Below are 16,843 nucleotides of genomic sequence, written 5' to 3'. Positions count from 1 at the left end.
TTTCTTCTTCTTCATATTGTTGCTCTGTGTTTTTACTGTCACTTAATTGATATGTGAATACAATTAAATAAAAATATATTTACAATTTCTACGTATAAATATTGTAATTAATATAATCAATAATCCTACTACATAATTTAACAATCATCGGTCATATAATAGTCGAAAATGGTTCTCGAAGTTGTTTATCAAATATGATTTTCGTTGGAATTTGTAGTTCGTGGTGGTTGTCAAAGCTTAAAATTAGTCGTATGAAGGTAGTATTGGAGTTGGTAGCTGGAGTTTTTCGTCGAAGGTGGTTTTTAGAGCCTGAAATTGGTTATTAGGGTTGGTTGCATGAAGATGGTCCATGATTGTCGAAACTCGAAGTTGGTCACATGAAAGTTGCTAGAGTTTTGTTATCAAAAGTAGTTGTTGAAGCCCGAAGTTGATATTATCGAAGTTGCTCACTCGAAGGTGGTTATCGAATGTGATTTTCATCGAAGTTTATAGTCAGAGGTGGTTTTTAGAATCTATGAAGATGATTGTTGGAGTTGATTATCGAAGTTTGTGTCAGATTGTAGTCGAAACCCAAAATTGGTCATCAAAGTTGGTTGCTTGAAGGTGATCGACCAAGTTGGGTCACCAAAATTGCCATCGGAGGTAGTTGTCGAAATCCAAAATTGGCTCCTAAAGTATGGCAACATTATTCGATGACAATGGCCAATGGATAGAACCATTAAAAACTTGAAAGGGAGAGTTGGTAAGTTAAGGCGAGGTAGTAAAATATACCAACTCAACTAAACTCAATTAATGTGGATGAGTCAAACCCCTAAATGTTCTTTCACCTAAATTCTCATAAAATCTTTTTGATAAAATAATGTGACATCATACTATTACATTAATATATATTTAATATCATGTTAATTTTTAAAAAATAATAATAAATCTAAACGGTACAAAATGAGAAAAGTTGGTGATACGGACCCATAAAAAGAAGTGTTGAATGTAAAAGGTGGTAAAAATCAGTGATGGAGAACCGCATAAATTTATCAAAATTTCAACATTTCCAACACTACTGAGAGGACAAAATTACATAAAGTAGAGCTTAAGTGAGAAGATAAATGGGAAAATAAACATCTTTGGTAAAGGAACAAGGAGAATTATGCTTATTAACTTGAGAGATGAAGAGATGTCTTTCTTTCAAATGAAGAAAAGAAAATAGAGGAAACATTTAAAATGAATATTCATTCATAAATAAGAAGAATTCCCAGCTCTTACACAAAGAGCAAAAAGGATATAAAAGGTAGAGACTAACCCGCCCTTTCACTCAAATAAAGTCATACAAATGAAAGCATCACAGAACCACCAAAGACAATTATGGGAAGGGATTTTTTTTTCTTTTTTCTTTTTTGAGAAACAGAATGAAATTACAAACAAAAAGAAGGGGTTTAGATGATATCTATCTATAAATATACTTAGATTGAAGAGGAAAAAAGGAAGGCAGCGTTCTAAACTAAATAAATGGCCTTGAATTATTGACCTGTGCCAAGCAGACAACACTTACAGAATGTCGTATCAGTACAATCTACAGGATGTTCCATGCGATAGTCGCAATTGGTCAAAGCAGCAATTGGAGACCTGCAATTCGTATTCAAGAAGAGCAACATTAGAGAAGACATTCCATAAGTAAAAGCTGCAAAGCCCCCCCCTCCTCTATCATGGTTGTAGCTGTCTGCATTCTCATTAATAAGAACTCATCCATCGGTACATTTCTTCAAATGGTGGCCAATTTAAAAACGAAAATTTTCAAGCCAAGCCGCTTACTTCTGCTCTCCCTGAAAAAAGGAGCCAAAAGGAAACTCTACATTCAAAACTTTTCAATTGGGAAATGTCAATAACGCAAGACACTTGAATAACTCTCTAAATCAAGAATAATAATGCACAAAATCCCATGATTTTCATCGCTAGAATAACCGAATAATCATGTCCATGCAATGCCATTATCATCCCTTCTTTTACATTTCTGTCCAAAAAGTTCAGGCTTAACAGTAAATATTATCACATTCGGCCTTAACATACTTTTGGAAGTATATACAGAAGATAATGCAGGAAATTGATGGGAAGTCCGACTTACTGGATACCACCAAAAATGCTGGAATATTAGCTTGTTTTAAGCACAAAAGAATAGTAAGAGTCATGGCTTTCCTGAACTCATTATGATTATTTTGAACTGAATTTCAACTAATGGTTTCAATACAGATATCATTGTCCTGAAAAACAATTAGCTTACCCAATTCACTCAGAATGGAGCTTCAAGAGATTCATCCCAAACCTCTGCACTTCCGTTGGAGGCATCTTCCACATCTTCTTCCATAGAAAGCCTAATATATTCTCTATGTGCAAAACGGTCCCACTCTGTCAAAGTAGGATTCTCACGTTCCTGCAAGCCACAAGGTAAAAATTGTCACCTCGCATATTATCATGGCTGATCGCAATGCAATTGCTATGTAAAATAAAAGTTCATATACCTGGCGGATAAGAAATGGATCACGCGTTTCAAAGGCCATAAACTTGTTGAGATTAAAAAGAATATTAAAAACACTTCCAGAAAGTTTGCAGCCTTTCAGATCGCGCAGAGTGATAAAAGTCTCGTTCTACAAGCAAGAGGACAAAGTGTAAAGCACAGCAATACCCTTCATTAATTTATAAAGTTTTGGAGAAGCTTTCAAAGATGATAATACTAATGGATATCTTTTCATCATATTCTTCAATAGCATTGAACACACATCCTAACACCAGAACAAAACTAATAAAAAAGTAGAAGCTGAACCTCTGGTCCAATCATATCAATTATCTGGCACAAAATATCTTCAAAAAGCACAGGTTCTTGAGCCATGCACTCCATACGATGTAACTGCTCCTCATAAAAGAATTGCAATTCATTCCGTGTTAAAATTCCATTACCATCCAAATCTATGCACTTGAACCTAGGAAAACAACAGGGTATCATCACAATAGGCTGATTGTCACAAACTTGGTCAAGAAAGGAAAAACTGGAGAAGACAAACCAACGTAAATAAACAAAAAATACTAAAAATATGATGTCCTAACAGCTGTTATTCAAGGACATAAAAGATAAAACAAGAACATGTATGCATAAAAAAGCATTCCATTGAAAAAATCACACACACACACACACACAGAAATTTACATGGAAACAAAATTATCCATTGAAAAAATGAAAATTTACAAAGTTACAGTAACTTCCTCAAGTAGAATATGAACCCAACCAAGAGCCAAAAAATTACATATATACACACAAAAACACTCTGACCAAAATGTAAATGTTTTTTTTTTAAGATAAAGAAACATTTCATTGAATAAATGAAATATGAGGAAAACTCCAAAGAACCTAAAGGTGATTACAATAGAGATCTCCAATTGGAAATAAGATAAGAAAGATCAAAGTGCTTAAATGGATGCGTAGTTTTGCACCAATACAAAGCAGGAAACAAAACCAATTCCATAAAGATATCAAAAGGAATTTTTTTAGACAGACTATAATGTCAGAACTGTAAGGAATGAAGAAACCAATAACGTTAATTTATAACTTTCTTTCATCTTTACAATAATAAATGCAGTGTTGGACATGTACTTTAAAAAAATGTCCAGAGAAAGGGGAAACACCAACAGGCATATCTTAAAAATTTAAAATTAAAAATAAAAAATAAAACCAATAAGCTGAATACAAAAATAAAAAGAAAACCCCTTGGACAAAGGTAAAAAGGAAGCCATTAATCCTAATTTGCACACGTTCCACAAATTTATTGGCTATAGTGCCTGAAAACTGAGAGAAGAAGCATCTTTGATTCAACTTCATCAAAGCCAAAGTGTGGTCGTTCATATATACATATATATATAAGTAAAGAAATAAAAATAAAATAAAATAAAAATACTTCATCAAAGCCTTCTTTTGGGTCACTTGGAACAATCGAAATCTGAGAACTTTTCAAAGCAAGGAGAGGCCTTTTGAATACCTTATGGATAGTATCACCTACTTAACTATATCTTAAAGTAAACTGTTACCTCTTTTTTAAGTCATACTTTTGTAGATTTTGTTACCAATCAGAGAAATCTTTTATAACTACTTCAGTTTAGGATTTCTTTTCCCTCTTTTGTAATTTCAAACATCAATGAAATTGTTTCTTATCCAAAATAATAATGATGATGATGATGATGATGATGATGATGCTTGAAAACTTGAGCCATCTTACAAACAATTTATATGACCTGGTAAAAGTATTAGAAAACACCAATATTCACTTAAAATTAAGAGAAATGAGGACAGAACATACCAATACTCAAGGCTAGGCTCTGATGATTTATCTTCCTCAGACAATATAAAATAAACAAAATCTTCGTATCCCATCCTACCTTCAACCTTACTAGTAAACTTTCTTGGAACCTACGATCACATGGAACCATTTAGAGATGTTAATGCGTTAGTACTCACTTTATAAATAAAACAGCAATTGAAAAAAAGAATAAAATTTTACAGATTCTAAGGAATTTTCATTTAAAACTGAAACCTGGTATCTAGTTAAATGAATCATTTCTAAATGGACAATATACCAGATGATTCACAAACCTGAGAGAATATTCTATCAACAATCCGGTAGGTAAGCGCATGATTTCCATATTTGATAAGGTTCTCCTTGTCAATCAAGAAATCATGGTCCATGTCCAGCTCCCAAAATTTGCAATATATTACATAAAAATGCTCATACGAAAAGTACCTAAAATTAATTATTATTACATGTTAAACAACAATCAAGAGGAGAGATGGATAAGCATACACATGAGCATAACATATAAATCCAATTTGAAAGTAATATATGCAACTATAATTAAGAGGTTCAAAATGCTCTACTTTGTCTTCTTATGCCAACATACTGATAAAAAGACTAAATCGTTGGACCATCTTTATCTTTTACATCTTCAATAGTCCGCATCTAGAGAGAAGAAAAAGAGAAATTCATATATTGGTGTGATGCGTTTCAGTGGTTGGATTCAACAAAATCTGGCACTAAACAGTGATACAGTTCCCGAATTGCAACCAAGGTAGATACAACCATCAAATTCTTACGCTCTCCTCTATCCTCTATCGGGGATGGTAGCAAGACTAAAACCCTTCTTTTTCTTTTCAAAGAAAGAATTGTATTAACTCAAAAGTTACAAGAAAGTTAGATTAAAAATCCATCGTCAACCAAAAACTTGTGGGAATTCATGGAAACCCCTTGAATGGACTCATATAAAACAAGTTTTTGGATAAATATCAAAGATGAGGAAGATAGAATAGAAGAAAGAATAAGGATTAAATATGAAAGGGAAGAAGAAAACGATGATGCAGAGTAAAGGAGTTATATCTGGTAATGCTTTATGAATAGTAAAACTTATGAGTGCAACATACAGCATTTTCTTTCTTTCTATCACAACACAAGAAAAAAAATTCATTACCTCAAAACTTTATTGATATCCTCTTCTTCATCAGCATGTTGCATGGCATCAATCAAATTTCCACGTTTGAGCTCCCTAAGTGAAAGCTGACCATTGCCCGCTCTGTTTATATAGTAATATATCCTATATATTACTGTTTCAGCTGGTTCACAAAATAAAAATTCATTCAAAAAGCAAACAAAAAAAGTATAAAGAGTCGTAGTCTAATTCCATTATAACAGAGATTTCAAAAAGAATCTAGAATCAAGCAGGTTTATGATGATTTATCATAGCAAGAAGCCCTGTGGGAACCCAGTATCAAGCCCCTGCCTGAAACTCAAATTGTATACAACAGCAGGCATCGAACATGGACTGCAAGGTCAATTCCAACGCACAAAGTGCCTAACCAACAATACTAATGTTCAACTCAACTGATGCAATTAAAGAAACCTACTACCTGTACAACTAGATGAACTGTAAAGCATGACCAAAGCAGTCTACTGCCATATTTTTTTTAATATGAAACAAGATGTGTATTATACAAGGCCCAAAAGAGGACAGCCTAAAGGCAAGGGCAAAGACAAAGCAAAAAGACCCAGAACTCCCTTGGAAAACAAAACAAGGCGACAAGACACCTTTCCAGATTAATTGGATCATCATCATGGATAAGCTAAAATTACAAAAGAATTTCTTTTTTTTTTTTTTGTCAACCACCAAGAGGTGGTGAAAAATACGATGATTTCTTTCCAGCCATAAGATCCAAATAAGCACCTTATCTTCCTTCGAAAATACAATGATTTCTTTCAAGCCACAATTACTGGGCAAAAGTGTGTTGAATCAATCTAATTGTCGTGTTTGGAGCTTGGATTCTACAGGAAAATACTTGGTTAAATCCTTCCAAACCACTTGGTTATCTCTGTTGCTAAGGGTAAGTTAGTGTATAAGGGCTTGTGAAAGACCAAATATCCTCGAAGAGTCAATGTGCTTATATGGATTATGATTTACGGATCGTTGAATTGCTCTTCTACACTCGAAAGGAAGCCTTCTTCACATATCTTGTGTCCTACGTGTCCTCTTTGCTTGATTGAAAGTGAAGGTGCATATCTTTTTTTAGTGCTGTTTTTCCTAGTCTTGCCAGTGGAGATTGGTTCCATTTATCACATTCAGTGGGTGTTTGGTGATTCCTTCAAGACCATTGTTCATGGTACTTCTTTGAAGCCTCAGTCTCAGCTGTTATGGATGAATGCGGTTAAAGCTATTCTTGCGAAATTTAATTTGAAAGCAATCAGCGCATCTCTCAAGACAAATCCCTTCTGTGGGTTGAACATTTTGAAGTTGCTCAGATTAATGCTCCATCTTTGTGTTCTCTTTCCAAGCTTTTTGCAGATTTTTCTATTCAAGATTTATATTTTTAAAACTGCACTCCTGAAAGAAGCAGTTCCAAACATAGCTTGAAAACTCACAGCTCTAGAGAAGGTGATCTAAGTCTTCCTCAGTCTTCCAGCAAAGAATACAATAGAAAGGACCCATTAATTTTGTGACATCCTAGAAAGTCGACACAACATGTTCACATGGTCAGGTAAGACTTGCAAACAAAGAACCCAGTCTTCTTTGGAATTTTAATCTCCACAAGAAATCAAAGACACTCACTAATGGGAGAAGGGTTGAATAAATACATAAATACTTGAAAGCAAGGAAAATAAGCAAAGCCAAATGACTAACAAAAGATCAACAAACCCATTTTTTACTTTTAACAAGGAAAAAAAATTAAGCCTCATTTGGCAACCATTTCATTTTTTGTTTTTTGAAAATTAAGCCTAGTTTCACTCAATTTCTTACCATGATTTGCAACTTTCTTTTAAGTACAAGAGTTGAATTCTTAGCCAAATTCCAAAAACAAAAAACTACTTTTTAAAAACTACATTTTTTTTTAGATTTCAAATTTTGGCTTAGTTTTTTAATACATTGTTAAAAAGTAGACACCGAATCAAGATATTTAGAGGTGAAAGGAATGTTTATAGGTTTAATTTTCAAAAACAAAAAGTAAAACCAAAAAGTAACCAAACAAGGCCTTAAAAATCCCAATATGAATAGAATGAGCTTGCAAAGATCTTGAGGCGTGAACCGCTCAAAAGAAGGAACCCTTGGACCCAAACACTGAAAGAGGGAAAAAAAACCTAAAATACAAAAAGGCCTCCAACGACAAGATAAAACCTCCCCAAAACAACAAGGAATCTCTGAAGACTAAAATACCTGAAAATTCGAAGGAGAACAAACAAACTGCAAAGCAATTTTAACCAAAGCTGAAGCAGCAGAGGAAGTCATCCGAAATAGAAGTTGAGCTATCGACCTGACTAGAAAACTAATAGAAGATTGAATCATCTCATGTAATTAATGAGACCTTTTGCGATTCTTTAAAAATTCCCACCATTAAACTGCCATCCACCTGACTGTCATCAACACAATTTTTCTTTTTGATCAGAAACAAAACCTCTCCTGAAGTGAGGCTAAAGACTTTCCAGATTCTTCAAACAACTATAGGGATACCACAATTTCCGGCTGAGAGGTCACAAGAAAAACAAGTGATGCATGTCTTCACATTCATTAAAACACATCACACACTAAGAAGACTGGAGAACAATTGCAGGACATCTTTCACGTACATTTGTCACTGCATTCAGACTTTCTACACAAGCTGACCATAAGAACGCCTTTTTGTTCTTTGGACAACATCCTGTCCAAACAGCTCTGAGGAGTGCAAACCTCTTTTCTAAAACTTAACCTGAAACTTTTCAAAGTCTGACCACGGAACTAACAAAAAAAATTCTAAATAATCCAGCACCCAAACTCTTTTATCCTCCTCCCCAATTAGCTCGAGTCTTCAATAAATCCAATAGCAAAAAATAAAATAAAAAAAGAAACCTCCTTTTCTTCCTCATCTCTTAAATTTCTTCTTGTGAAAGTGTTTCATCCCCTCTTATCCAAGAAAAAAAGTGTTTCATCCCTCACAATTGAAGTCCACATCTCCTTAATCATCTTATTCTTTAGACTATAATGCCCTGATTTCTTTATTGATTATATACCTCATAAGGCAGAAAGCGTAGCAAGTATTTTCTGATCTTTATTATGTCTTATAGATTGGAATTTTCAAGTTTGTAAGATGAAGAAAGAGATTATTAAAATTGATCTCTTTTGAGGATGCCTCGTCCTCCCCCCGAACTTCTTTGTAATCCTTTTACATATCAGTAAAGTTCAGGATTTGTTTGTAATGAAAACAAATATTATTATATTTCGCATAAATATCATGATGAAAGAGATTTGATAGTTCAAAAATAAGAGAAACAAGTCAACTAAACTAACCAAACTTAAACATAATTATAAGGGAAAACGGAAAAGAAAGTACAAAGCAAACCCGAAATATCCATCCATATAAAGCTTGAGAATTGAAACAAAGAGGCACCAACCATATCTTTCCTGAAATTCTGGAGTGCTCTGCAGGAATTCTAGCCCTGGATGTGTTGCTAAAAGTTCTCGAAGCACAGGTTTGAAATCATCCTGTCATAAAATCAAAATATTCAACTTTACCAAGAACAAGATGAAATGTGTAACATATTTACGGTTACTTCAGAATGATATCGATTTCATTTTAACCATTCACTGGATATAATCTTTGGTTTACAACAAAATAGGTAATAAATAAACAATCTAGTCCAAAGAATTGCTTGTCATCTATGCTTATGCCAACATTAAAAAATGTCTTTTCATAGAATCAATACTCTATCAGATACAGAAATTTTGATAAATATATTAATCGACATTAATTTTTACAATATAATAATCAGGACTCAGGGAGGAGAAGAAAGGTAATGATTAAGAACAGAAAGAAACCTGAGTCAGATACTTGAGATCTGGCTGCTTTAAAATCCTAAAAATTTGGGTTGCTATATCCAGTGTCAACATGTTTCCATTGATCCAGTAATCCACAAAAGCATCCCTGCAACATAGTGACAATGATGATATTTTCTGTGTTTCAAATAAATGATGATGGTCATAAAAATTATTTACAAGAATATGACACATGCTTCAAGTAGAAGAAAATTTAGCAAAGAGTAACCAAGATTTTTTTAAAAAAAAAATTAATTGTTAAGGTCTGTCTATGTGTGTTTCAACCAACCTCACAAGACAACTATTGGACCCAAAAAAAAACCTATTCCTCCTGTCAATCTGATTGTGCCATAAAACTACAGAACGTTCCACCAATAATATTGTGTTTAACCCACCAACCATGCTGATGCAAACTAAATCAACCAAAGTAAGAATGCAGGATTGAGGATAGTGCATCAGCATCTTCATTTTCTAGTCCTGGCTTGTAAATGACCTCAAGGTCATCCAAATCAATTTAGCTATCCATGTATGATACACCCGGTACTGCCCATTAGTCCAAAAGGAGTTTGAGGTTTTTTTTATTTTTCCTGATAATGAACTTCCTCAGAATGTAAATATGGAGGCCATTTCTGGATTTCTTTTTAAGTAAATAAACTTCATAGATATCAAAAGAGGTGTTGCATCCTCACCCAACTGATGGATTTTGTGTAAAACACGGGAGGAATATCATTTGCACCCTCGCCCAGCTGTGAACCAGGGAGGCCTGGAGATTGGTAATCTAAGGCTTCACAACGAAGCCCTACTGGCTAAGTGGCTTTGGTTGCCCATGAAACCGAATCTTTATGGCATAGGATCATTGAGAGTAAGTATGATATTGCGCTTGAGCTTCCCTCTTTTTCCCCTCTGGTCCATTGTGTGGTGGGATGGTAGGAGTACGTATTTCTGGGAAGACTAGTGGGTGGGGGATAGAACCCTCTGCTCTGCATTTCCTCGTCTTTATCATTTGTCTTCCTTTAAAAATCATACAGTCTATGATTTGTTGGTCAGGTCGGGAAGCTCTATGTCCTTTTCTTTTAGGTTCTGTCATCATTTATCCAATAGGGAAAATGATGGAGATGACCTATCTTGTCTTTGTTGGGAGAGTGCAATTTTAGGGAGAGGAGAAGGGATGTTCGCATTTGGAGCCTTAACCCTTCGAAAGGCTTTTCTTACAAATCTTTCTTTAGTTGGTTATAGATCCCGCTCCTATTAGAAAGTCAGTCTTTGATGTGATCTAGAGGATTAAGATTTCCAAGAAAATTAAGTTCTTTACTTGGCAAGTGTTGCTAGGCTTGTTAGGAAGAGGACATTGTTAATGAGTCCTTTCTGCTATATTATGTGTTGGAAGGCAGAGGAAGACCTAGACCACCTTTGTGAGGCTATTCATATGCGAGGTCTGGTGTGGAGTTATTTCCTGCAAGAGTTTGATGCGCAAATACCTGGGCAAAGAGATGTTTATATGACTATTGGGGAGTTCCTCCTCCATCTGCCTTTCAGAGAGAAAGGCCACTTTTTGTGGTTTGTTGGAGTGTGTGCTGTCTTATGGGATATTTAGGGGAAAGGAACAATAGAGTGTTTAGAGGTAGGGATTGAGACCCTAGTGAGGTTTGGTCCCTTGTGAAGTTTCATGTTTTGTTATGGGCTTCTGTTTTGAAGTTTTTTTGTAATTACTCTCTAGGACACATCTTACTATGTTGGAATCCCTTTCAAGGCGTTTATGAAACTTATTTAATGTTGCAGCTTGCCAACTTATTTATGGAACCACTTATCGTGTTCAAGCTGGAACAATTTGGTCAATGCTACGCTTGCAGTTTTTCTGGAGATAATGGTCCGAGAGAAATTTGAGAACTTTCAAAATAACTAATTCGAGTTTGGAAGGGTTCTGGGATAATGTTTCACTCAAAGGTAAACTCAGCTCCTTAACCAACTCTAAAGAGATGAAAATGTGCATTATGCCACTATCTATCAATACGGCGTCATCTTACCATGCCAACTTCTCTCACATTTTCCAGGTCTTAGGCACATCCAAGCCAACCCACCAACCGAACTCAACAATAACTCACCCACCATCCACTTCTTCACCGCTGTCATCCATCTCTGATGTTTCCTCTTCCATTCATTGTGTAGCTATTCCATCATCCCCAAGGCTCTCCTTATCATCAAAATCATGAACCACCATGGTTGGCAATACTTTCTTGTTGAAACTTGCCAAGCTTTTTACAGGTTAAAAATCACTGTTAGTTTCTAAACTTTCATGGAGATAGCAATTTAGTTCCTAAACTTTGATATGTAATAATTTGGTCCTTGTACTTACAATTTCATAATAATCTAGTCCTTGTACTTTTAGTATGTGACACTTGAGTCCTTGGACTTTCAAATTTTTAACAATAATCCCCACCATAAAAAATTCCATCAAAATTAAATGATGATTGTTTATTATTTAACAATTTAGACTTTCTAGTTTATAATCATATTGCGTCTATAATTAGTTTATTGATCTACCGATGTAAAAAATTTCTATAAACTTCAACAATAACTTTCACGATAAATTATCACAGGTTTTAAAGTACAAGAACTAATTTTTTACACACTAAAATTATGGGACTAAATTGTTATAAAATTAGATGTACATGGACTAAATCGTTACATATCATAGTTCGGGAACAAAACAGTTACTTCATAAAAGTTCAAGGACCAAAGATAATTTTTAACCATATATTTATTAGAAGTATTTGGTCAAGCTAGAAATAGAGTCCTCTATCCATTTTTCTTATAAGAATCAACAAAGAAGTATATTCCACAAAAAAGAGGAACAAACAAAGGGTCAGGTACCCCCTCCCCCAAGCTATACAAAAAGGGCCTTTGAATTGTTCATAATCACGAGGAGGTTATAATTACAAAATGAAAGTTCGGGAACAAAATTCTTACTTTTGTGAAAGTTCAAGGACCAAAAGTGATTTTTAACCTTTTATTTATTACAAGTATTTGGTCAAGCAGAGTCCTCTCTCCATTTTTTTTTAATAAGAATCAACAAAGAAGTCTATTCCACAAAAAAGAGGAACAAAGAATCGGGTATCCCCTCCCCCAAGCTATATAAAAAGGACCTTTCAATTGTTCATAATCACAAGGAGGCTATAATTACAAAATGATTTTGTAGGTAGAGAAATCCACCAAGAAGACATGTTTTGAACAAAATTGTAAAAGGATTAAAAACAGGACGACTTATCTTCAAAAGTTCTAGCACTCCTCCCCTTCTAAAGAATGTCATAATAGAGCTCTATATGCACAATTCCCCACCACCACAGCTTTCCCTTTAAGATTCCACCCACTCAGACTTTCCACCAACTAATCATCAACCTCGATAAGGATGCAAAAGGAAATCCCCAACAGCCTCACTATGAATATCCATGAGCGATACGCAAAATCACAATGAAGGAAAAGATGATCGATTGACTTTTCATGTTTTTTTTAATAGAAACAACTTTTATTGGAAAGAAAAATGAAAGAATACATGGGCATACAAAAAACCAAGCTACAAAAAAGGGACTTCAGCTATGCAAAATAATGGCTACAGAATAATTACAAAAGGTTTTCAAAATCAAAACCAACGGAGAAACATAGAAGGGAACAAGGGACCACAATCGTTGTGGTCCCTCTCCACCCCTCTAAACACCCTACTATTCTGCTCCCCCAAAAAACTCATAATGTCGCCCACACCCCGCTAGCCAAAAAAAGCAACCCGACAAATAGACTCTTTATCATTTAAAACACATCCTACACCTCGAGGGAGAAAGAGACCATTTACCATACTTCCTTTCAACCCTCTCATCTGTGTTTAAACTTCTGAACGCCACCGAACACAGAAAAACTTTTAACTTTCTTAGGATCTTTGCCCCTCCAAATGAAATTAGGTAAGGGCATGCTAGTCTTAGGGGTTATGAAGGAAGGGATTGAAACACAGATTTACTAGAGTACAAACCATATGCCTCCAAAGACCAACAAATCTTGTCAATGTCGTTCCCTAGCTGCAGCAAATTATGCTACTCAACCAACGACGCCCAACTTTCCATGTTACCTCCTCTTGAACAAACGAAGACCTCCCTCCTTTAACTCTAAAGCACACTACCCCCGCCTAATTGGAGTATCTTACTTTAGTATGACATTTAACCAGGTCAAGTGATAGCTATGGACCATGGTGCCACCCGTAGCTAAGGAGGCTTGGAGTTTGGGGTCGAGTTCAGTATCCAAGGCCACAATTTTTCCTTCAATTTTGTAGGCAATGTCACATTCTTGTCCTCAATTCTTCATGTTGTTTCCATTTTTTTACATTTTTTTTTAATTGAAACAACTGCTTTCATTGAGAAAAATGAAAGAATACAAGGGCATACAAAAAACCTAAGCCCACAAAAACTCCACTAAAGAAAGGGTTTCTAACTAAGAGAAATAATCCCTAGAGAGTAATTACAAAAGACCTTCGGTTCGAAGCCCAATGAGATACATATCCCATAGTTCAACTTTTTGGATAAGAAACAATTTCATTAATCTATGAAAAGACATTCTAGCCTCCAAAACCATTCCAGCACTAACATACCAAAAGTCTCTTACTTCCAATCCAACAAGCGAAAATAAGAAGACAGATTGAAGATCTAGATTCTATAATCAAACCCCAAAAGTTCAAATATTTATTGAAAAACCAAAGGTGACAAAGAAAAGAAATGAGGTCCAACGTATAAATAAAGCATACACACTAGAATAGTGTTCTCCAGCAACAAGAGAAACCTACCTTGATACAATGCCAGTGCCATTAAAATCGATCTTTCTGAAAAGAGAAGTGGAAAAGAATGATGGCAGCTTGCATACTTCTTTTGTAATTGCCCTAAATTCTGGCGTAACAAAAGAAGAGTTAGTGTCCATTGGAGACATGAGACATGAGTTTTTGAGATATCTCACCATGGATCTGTAATCCATCCAAGTGTCCATAAAAACCTTGATTGATCCTGAACAAGCACTGCTCTTTTATGTCAATTGGTGGTGGACGCCCATTTTGGAAGTAAAACTGCAATATTTAAAGTTGACCAATTAGAACTATCATCATAATCCCAGGAAATCAAATTCAACTGGTAAGACTAAAGGTATATAGATAAAAGACGGATAACAATGCATGACAAATTGAAGCATAGCTCTGAAATTATTATTTAATAAACATAACAACAAAAGATAATCAAGTACACTCATCGCCTAACCTGCGGAATTGGTTCTTTAATTGGCTCACTAATAACTTTCAGTGGGGAGCCTAAATTAGAAGGGCCAACCCTCTGTCTCGTCACCCGAGGGGAACCAGATGCACTTCTTGGTGATAGAGGAGGAGCACTTCCAGCAGGAAATATAGAAGGCAGTGAATTGCTAGCAGAAGCATGAGGACTAGAAGAATTTCCAGGCACATTCAAGGGTACACCAGCCTTTGCATCGTTTAACAATGATGCCACCTAACAGATACAATAGATAAATAATGAATTCAAATACATTCCATACACGGGCAAAAACCACAGATGAAGCAATGCCAACTAAAATCAAGAACAGAAAAATGGGAATTAGAAAAAGAAAGGAGTGAAATGCAACTCTGAATTCCCAAAACTAGCATCCAGACACCCAGCTAGATACGATCTTTCAGCACACAGAACACGTTCTTGAGTTTAAATCACAAAGCAGCATTTCCATCCAAATATCAAAATCCATGATTCAACAAATTCCCCAATTGAACCAGCTTTGTAATCCAAGGAAATCAAGGTAACAAGAGAATGAGTACCAGGCGATTAGTGCCAGGAAGCGAAAGCCACTGCTCAAACAGCTTCTCAACAAAATCAGGATTGGATTTAATCGCCAAAGGAGAGACCTCCGCCAGCTGCAACAATTCAGCGTCCAAAGACGCCACATCGCAAGAGATTTCCATATTCATCGAAACCAGACCGTGACTCTCGCATGAACTGCACCGATATCAACCAACACCACCACCAATCACTTAACCCTAGATGCCAATTCCGACCCACGAAAGGCAATAAATCTCAAAGCATCCTGAACAAGAACAAATCAAGATTACAAAATGAATGCAACCCAGAATTTTTCTTGATCAGATTCAGAGCTACAGGGACAGAAGAAAGCCCCAGATCTTGGGGAAGTGAAAGTGGGTATGGTGGGTCTGGCAACGAGAAGGGCGAAGACGATTGAAATGGGTGATTGGAGGCCGAGAAAAGGAGGGAAAGCGAGAGAGAAAACTGTTTGAGAGAGATCGATTGCGATTTCAGGGAGATGGGAAAATTGAGAGAGAGAGAGAGAGAATTTTCTCGAGAAAATGGAAAAATTGGAAAGAAAAAAAAAAAAAAAAAGAAAGTAACAGCAATCTGATGAAATACTTCTCTCTAAAGAATTAAGAAATGGAAAATTGGCTAAAGCAAGAGGAAGTGCGGTTCCCTATGGTTTTAAGGCGTCTAAAATACGGTATACGAAATCTCGTGTGGATGTCACGTGGTGGGTTTACTTTTTAGTTTTACCTTTAAAAACTCCAAAATTAAGGAAAATTATAAGTTCTTTTTCCCCTTCTTAAATTACTACCTTTATGAATTTTATAGTTTATTATTTTAGTGTTGAAAAATTCATTTGTATTTATGAAATGTAAATCATGCTGATGAACTATACTAACTAACTTCAACTTCTCTATGCTTATAAATATTATATGTGATACAATGAACTATTCAAAATGTAACATCAGCTACACCTAAATAGTGGTATTTTGTTAACATAAAATGTATAACCACCAATATAAAAATAATCAACAGACGACTAAATTCAAAGAGTCGTGTCTCAAAGATTGAAAAGTATCAACGAACATTCAAACTCAAATAGTCACATTTTTTTTACATGGATCACATTCATATAGGAATGGATACATTGATTCAAAGAGTTTTGTCCCATCGACATAAGGTTGCACCGTTGTTATTATTCTAACATCGTTCAATTGACACTAAATGAAAAGTTATACTCTAAATATGGAAGGGCAAAGTAGTTATTTACTAAAAATGTAGCGGTAAAAAAGTAATGTAAAAATTCTCTTACTTTCCCCTCTTTTAATACAGTATAGATTATAATATACTAGAGATATAAAATATCTCTGGATTTAGCCTAGGTTTACATTTTTTTTATTAAACTTTTAGGGGTCGTTTATTTCGTGAGAATCCAATATTTCCATAAATATTGTCAACTATTTATTTCACTCTCTTTGGTTATATTGCAGGCAACTATTTATTTCACTCTCTTTGGTTATATTGTAGCTATTTTTAGTTTTTTTAGAAAGATATTAAAAAAACAAAATTTATTTTGTAAAAATATTAAATTAATATATAATCTTTGGTTGAGAATAATAAATGATAAAATAATAAAAATCTAT

The 16,843-nt window shown here is 34.9% G+C and overlaps 1 protein-coding gene across 1 annotated transcript; it reads right to left on the bottom strand.

Moving 5' to 3' along the window:
• Positions 1–1,201: 1,201 nt before the first annotated feature.
• On the bottom strand, positions 1,202–15,864 carry LOC120079673 (serine/threonine protein phosphatase 2A regulatory subunit B''beta-like). Its single transcript, XM_039033975.2, has 13 exons — positions 15,209–15,864; positions 14,646–14,888; positions 14,353–14,458; positions 14,186–14,285; positions 9,367–9,472; positions 8,943–9,033; positions 5,500–5,641; positions 4,631–4,778; positions 4,338–4,447; positions 2,813–2,969; positions 2,511–2,636; positions 2,273–2,422; positions 1,202–1,817 (listed from the first exon to the last, which is right to left on the bottom strand). The coding sequence occupies exons 1-12, from the start codon at positions 15,356–15,358 to the stop codon at positions 2,282–2,284; spliced, it is 1,620 nt and encodes a 539-aa protein (XP_038889903.1). The 5' UTR covers positions 15,359–15,864; the 3' UTR covers positions 1,202–1,817; positions 2,273–2,281.
• Between the last annotated feature and the right edge of the window lie 979 nt (positions 15,865–16,843).

This window comes from Benincasa hispida, chromosome 6 (genome assembly GCF_027475165.1).
Source record: "Benincasa hispida cultivar pf3 chromosome 6, pf3_genome.v1.1, whole genome shotgun sequence".
Classification (NCBI taxonomy): Eukaryota; Viridiplantae; Streptophyta; class Magnoliopsida; order Cucurbitales; family Cucurbitaceae; genus Benincasa; species Benincasa hispida.
This window is presented reverse-complemented; position numbering and strand designations above follow the sequence as displayed.